General features: G+C 37.6%; 1 protein-coding gene across 1 annotated transcript in view; it reads left to right on the forward strand.

The window, feature by feature from the left end:
- ZFC3H1 (zinc finger, C3H1-type containing) overlaps window positions 1-6,606 on the forward strand; it is a gene marked incomplete at its 5' end in the record, with an annotated part of 43,529 nt that overhangs the window by 9,828 nt on the left and 27,095 nt on the right. The window contains 4 exons of the mRNA XM_009327667.1: window positions 192-315; window positions 1,999-2,096; window positions 3,082-3,285; window positions 3,992-4,156. Coding sequence (XP_009325942.1) covers window positions 192-315; window positions 1,999-2,096; window positions 3,082-3,285; window positions 3,992-4,156 — 591 coding nt within the window. The remainder of the gene's footprint in view (window positions 1-191; window positions 316-1,998; window positions 2,097-3,081; window positions 3,286-3,991; window positions 4,157-6,606) is intronic.

Here is a 6,606-nt window from a genome sequence, read left to right on the forward strand (position 1 = left end):
TACCTGCAATGGATTTGATTAAAAGGTAGTTTTCAGTTTGCTTTTTTTGTACAAGCTAAGTAAATTGTATTTATAAAGCAATTAGAAGACAAAATTATAAGGGCCTATTTCTAAAATCTACTTTTAATTGGTTTGCTCTAAAAGAATAATGTAAGACCAGCTAAATAAAATACACTTTTTTGTGTGTTTAGTCTTCAGATATGGACTTCAGATGGTCTTTGGATAAGCAGTCTACAGATAGTGCAGGAGGCATATATCAGTATGATAATTATGATGAAGTTGCTATGGATACAGATAGTGAAACTAACTCTCCAGGTAAGACTTCTTTACAGTTTTCTTATATGGTGACTGGTAAAAATAGTTAAGAAGTAGGAAATGAGCTATCATTTTAGAAGGAAAGTCTTTCTTTTGAGATGTGGCAGTTATGGAACTAACATTTTAAGGTGAGCTAATTCTGTCTTGTTTTAATGCTGACTCTTTCCTCTCCATCTCTGCTGGAGTATTTTGAAGGTCTTCAAGGTTATGCTGTTCACATTGCAGTACTGTAGAGTTTATTCTTTTACATTCCCAAGCAGCTGTGTAGAAAGTAAGGGCTCCAGGGTGTTTACTGGATTTGCAGCTTTGCAAAAAAGGGCCTGGCGGTCCCAATGGACATTAAGTGAAATGTGAGTCAGCAGTGTGGCTTTGGGTGATAAAGGCAAACTGCAGCCTGGGTTGTAGCACTGTGACTATAATGGGTGGGTGGTTGGAGGGGGCTGTTAAACACTGACGAGCCTGCATCAGTTTTATGGCTTCATGGTCAGAGAAAGATAGTGACGTACTAGAAGGAGTCTAGCAAAGGACCTTTTTGACTAAGGGAAACTGTTTCAGGCCTGTTTTTCATAAAGTTCATTGGGGACTGGAGCTCTTGATTAATGGAAAGAGACTGGGAGAGCTGAGTTTGTGTTGAAAAGAGAAGGCTAAGGAGGGTTTTTGCTGCTGTCTTCAACTACCTAGCGGGCAGTTACAGAGAAGACGGAGCCAAACTCTTCTGTGGAGTGTGCAACAGAAGGACAAGGGGCAATACTTCAATTGCGACCAAATAAATTCTGGTTAGATACAAGGGAAAACTTTCACAGAGGATGGTCAAACACTCTAACAGGTTAACTGGAAACGTTGTGGAATCTCCACCCTCAAATATACTTGGAACTTGACTGGACAAGGCCCTTAGCAACCTGACTGGGGGTAGCCCTGCTTTGAGCACCTGTGTTGGGGCATATGCCTTCCAGAGGTCTCTTCCAGCCTGAATCATTTATTGACTTTGAGTTCGAGGTGCGTTTAAGGTGTTCAGGTTTCCTCATTCCATCTCAACATGTGGAGTGTTGAGAAAGCTTCATTAAGCATACTACTTCATTGGCCGTTTTTATTCTCTTGCTTTTCATCTTCCATCTTTTTATTTTTTCTTTTTTTTCCTCTTTTTTTCATCCTTTCTTGTCAGCCTTTCTTCTACATTAGTGTGCTAAAATACAGTACCTGCTGTTTTGGACATGTAAGCTACATGAATCTTCTCTTGATGAAACATCTCAAGCTCTAGTTTTATGTTTCAGAATTCAGTATCAGCTGTGCATTTGGTCTGCTTCTGTCCTAATTTGTATTGTATTTTTGGTAGCCAGTAATCAGGAGACTCTGTTTTGAGATACCTAGTTTAAGAAGGTAGATTCTTGCAAATTAAACCAAATATGAGAGCTGAATCATTCTGAATCGTTACCTTAGTAGTACTGTTTGGCTGTACTTGCATTTCGTATGTAAAATAGAAAAAGGACAGGTAACTACTCTTTTTATATACATATATGTAAGAAATAAATGCACTGTGCTGCGTCTGGTGTTACCTTTCAAATTGGTGCATAGGAAAAACATTTGTCTCCTTCTGCTACATTAAATTAGTTGAAGTATAAGCATGAGTTGGTGTTTAGTAATTACCTGCCAGATTTCTTACACTCGATAATTTTTTAATTACAGCTTCGTCTCCAGTGCAGCCTCCTTTCTTTGAGTGTCCAATAGGATATTTTCCACCTCCAGTACCACCAATTTCTTTGCCACTGCCACCTCCAATTCCAGTAAGTAACCTTGAAAGGAGTGTGTTTTGAAAATATTGGTAATTCTCATTTTGTATCTTATTTCTAATGCTAAAGTTAGGATTAAATTTAGATTCTGTTTTTGATACAATTCTCTATTTGGTGATTCCCTTGAACTATCTGATAGACTTGTGGTTGCTTTTTTAAAACTCTTTATTTCAGCTATTTTTTGGCTGATCCAATTCCTGTTTAATGGAAGCTTTCCCCATTGAACTAAAATTTTCTCTTTATTGTTAGAGCTGTGCTGTTTCATAACAGAAAACAAAAATTGCCTGAAGCACATAAGGAAAACTAATGAACTGGAATTGCTAGCACAAGGCAGCTTTGCCTCTTATCTGTAGGCCATGTATGTAGATACGCTTATTCTCTGACTTGTTACCTGGGGGGGGAACAACCAAAAACGTAGCTCATCACAGTCCTCCTTTCAGACTGTGCATTTTGACTATATGCTGTCTGTCTTCTCACCTAAGAGTCCATGTGGAAATTGAATTAGTGTGGCTTCTTTCCCCACCACTTTTCTTCACTGAATGATTGTTACCCTTCTTAGTAAAGCAGTAGAAAGTTGCCGTTCCCTGCCATGACAGCTTCTGAATTTTTGACTAAGGGAAATTGTAGTTTTGTTAGCTAAGACAAATTCATAAAAGTGGTTAAGGACTGTTTTTTCAAGCAGTGTGAACCTATCTGGTCAGCCATATTTCTGTGGCTAGACTATCTTTGGTTCTGAATTCTCATTTACGGTTAGTTTGTATGTCTGCACTACTTTACTATCCAGATGTAACCTTGTTTCCATTATCTTCTTTGAGTAAGTACTAACTGTTTAGCAGTAGCCTTTGACATTGATCTAAATCCGCTGCAGTTTGAATTAGTTTTAAACCATGAAATAATTTACATCTCAACCTCTGCTAAATAATCATAAAGTAGTAGTAACTTTCACGTTTCAAACCCTTGTTTTCCTTTTTTATCTCAGCCTATACCATCTTTGAGCCAACTTTATATGGAGGGTATTTCCTGTGTTTCTCTTGAGCCACCTCCACCTCTTCCACCTCTTCCCCCTGAAGAGCCTGAACAGCCACCAAAGCCTCCATTTGCTGATGAGGAAGAGGAAGAAGAGATGCTCTTAAGAGAAGAATTACTCAAGTCTCTAGCCAACAAACGAGCTTTCAGATCTGAGGTACTCCCTTGGTTTTTGAATGTAAACCTCTAGATGGCAATCTTGACCAAAACTTGAATGTGACCTGCTACGTGAGGTTTGCAGGCTTTTTTATACTGCCTTTCTGATGACGTTAAAAAAATTCTCTGAATTTCCGTCACCCTGTGCCTCCCAAAAGAAACCGAAACAAAAGCCACCCTGGAACACCCTTTGAATTGTAAATTGCAGCTTGTCTTTTATTTCTGAAGGAATTGTGAAACTTCAAGATACTGAAAATTGAGTATGTTCAGGGGAATGGGGATTTTACGTTTTCTGCAAAAAAATGTTTATTATTTATCAGCTGTCAGTTAGAAAACAGGACACAACTTTGTTTCAACCTTCTAGCAAAAGGAGTTAGGAGAGGTTAACTGTTTTGTTTTTTGTTGTTTTGTTTTTTTTTGGAGTGAGAAGCAAAGTTTGTGATCTCAAAAATTTAGATTGTTTTTGACCTCATTAGAAGGTTGCGGATCTTTTGCAGTTGACCTGTGAGAAACTGGAATGTTCTTGTGTGCCTTTTTGATACTATTGCAGTATTGCAAGATTTGTCTAATACGTTTGGATAGTCTGCCTAAATCACAATTCCGAGTTCCAAGACATGTATGGAACAATCTCATTTATGCTTATGTCTTTTAAAATAGTTATGTATAGTGTGTATTTTTATGACCATATTTTTGTTTTATTTTGTTAGGAAACTTCAAGTAACAGTGGTCCACCTTCCCCTCCTCTTCCAGATAATTTGCAGTCTGTGCCAAGAAGCAATCTGTCTGCTGTCAGTATTAATACTGTGTCTCAGCCGCGGGTACAAAACACAAAGTTTGTTAGAGTACCGAGGCCTCCACGAGCAGTGATCACAGTAAGGAAATACTGGTGCTTTCTATTAATATGACTGTGTTGAAGTTGTCCTCAGTTCAAGTGAACAGCAGGCTTAAGCTTTTCTAGTGATAGAGCACAGAATGGTGGAGCTTCAATTAAACATTTCAATTATTGGTAACTTTGATAATTGATACGCTCTTCTAGAAAGAATTTGACGCTGAAGTAAGAATTCACAGCTTAAGAGAGCATCAAAACACGCTAGCACTCATCTGAACTAAAAGAGACTGTAAATATAGTTCAATTAATTTCTTTTCCAGATCAGCATAGACTAAAGGGTGCTGTTCAATGGTAGCTGGGCCAATCTAATTGCTGTTAGTTGCCAAAAAAGAGGTAGTCTTGCTCTTTCTCCTGCTCCTGGCCAAATGGTGTCTCCCTTCTTTTAAACTGGGGTCTGGAGCATCAGTCTTGTTGCTTAACTTATTTAACATGCTAAACTGGTTAGAAAACTAACCTTGGGGGGGGCAGGGGGAAGTACTTTTCCTTCTAGGGGGAGTTGAATTTTTTCGGTGAACAGTGTGTGAGCATCAGAGCTAGCACAAAAGTGGTGGCAGATGGCGTATCTGTGAGTGCGGGTGGAAGACAGGAGAGAGTATTCTCCAGGCAGCAGCAGACTTCATTACGTTAGCTCAAGCCATGTTCTGCAACTTGACCTTCATTTGAATGGTCATGGGAGGTACATGCAGCTAGCACTTGATTTCTGATGTCTGCATCCTGCAGTCTCCTTGGATTGTTGGAAATGTGTTATAAAAACATATTTGCCTGTGTTATGCCAGACTGGAAGCCCATGTAATCTACTGTTCTGTTTATGGCAGTGAACCGTACACAATGGAGAGTTTGCCATTATTTTAACAACGCATCTTACAAAGCTTGGTTTGTTATAGCTCTTTCCTGTGCAGATTCTCTAATGAATACTATGATTGAGTCCATACCTTTGCCTTTCTGTCAGTGGATGGTGTCTCTAATAAACTAGTTTTGTTTTTTTTACTAAATTTGGAGGAATATATAGTATCTTTGAGACTATTATATCACTATCAAATCTAGGTGTAGCTGGCCAACAGCTTTCTTGCTCATAAATACAGACTGTGTGATCACTTGGTCACCTGATGCCATAATGAAAAAAAAAAGCTTAAGGTGGTAGAGACCTGAATGTTCCTTTTTTGGTCATTCTAAGGCCTACTTTCCTTTTGTGTAGGAAAATTGTGCTGTTAAGCTTAAAGTGGATGTATTTTTTTTTTTGGCTGTACCCATCTTCACAATCTACTCTAAATTCTAGATATAACTAGAGTAATTGTTCAATCTGGGCATGCTTATATCCTTTCTATAATGATTTCATGTTTACTTACGTTTTTAAGTTGTCTTATGTTTAAATGCTAAGCCTATTCTGAAGAAAACCTTAAATTACCACATCTTCTATTGTCCTGAGACTTCATTAACTGCAGTTGCATAAATCAGGGAGAACACGTTACTGGGGAGCTATTGGTTTGTTTTAGTAACATAATAAATGTTTCTTATCAGCTGTGCTGTTGAAACGCATTATGTAAATGTTAAAAAAACCTGCAACTGAAATTCAGTGCCTGTTGCTAATGATGGTTAGCTTAGTTAAAGCTGACAGATTAATACCTCATATTTGAATCAGCTAGCTTGGCTAGTGTCTTTCTTACAAAAATGATTAGAAACAAAACATTTTGCATTTGTTATTTTTTAAAAATAGCTTGGGATATAGAATATTTATATAAAAAATAGGTGTGTTTTAAAGAACTTATGGCCAAATGATGTTCACAGGAGACTAGTCAGAAGGTATTTCTGTCTGATGTGAAAACAATTCGATGTGAAAACAATATCAGTTACTCCTGTTAGTTTAAGCTTTTAGAAACAATTTGTATTGAATGCTTATAATTTTTTAAACTTTTGTAGTATTTGGTATTTCTTACTAGAGCCTAGAAAAAGTGAACTCCTGAGAATTTAATTTTGAACTTAAAAACTGGTAGTTTTTCTGTGAGCATTGTTGGATATATCCAGGTATTAAAAAATCAGAAAGGTATAGAAAAGGCAAATTCTTCAGGTTTTTGAAATCTAATTTCATAATTTTGGGGGCCTGGTAGCTTTTGAATGTTTGAGTATGCTGTACCATATTTCAGAAGAAGTTTTAAATTTACAAACCTTGGGATTTCTTCTGTGGAGTTGAGGACCTTTGCATAATGGAATAGCCTACAGGTACTGGTTTGCTTTTTCAATGGCACCTTGTAACCCTTTTTCAAAGTAGTCATGGACACTCAGGGGTCTGTTCACCACAGACTGAAAATATGTCTTAGAACATTATGGAGAGATCCTGCCTTAACAGCTGAGGCTGTGGTTCCACTGCAGTAGAAGCTCATCTTACTGAAGGCAGTGTGATGGTAGTTGCCTAGTGTTACTTTACTGATTGTTAAA

The sequence above is a fragment of the Pygoscelis adeliae genome, unplaced genomic scaffold, assembly GCF_000699105.1.
Source record: "Pygoscelis adeliae isolate BGI_AS28 unplaced genomic scaffold, ASM69910v1 Scaffold113, whole genome shotgun sequence".
In the NCBI taxonomy this organism is placed as follows: domain Eukaryota; kingdom Metazoa; phylum Chordata; class Aves; order Sphenisciformes; family Spheniscidae; genus Pygoscelis; species Pygoscelis adeliae.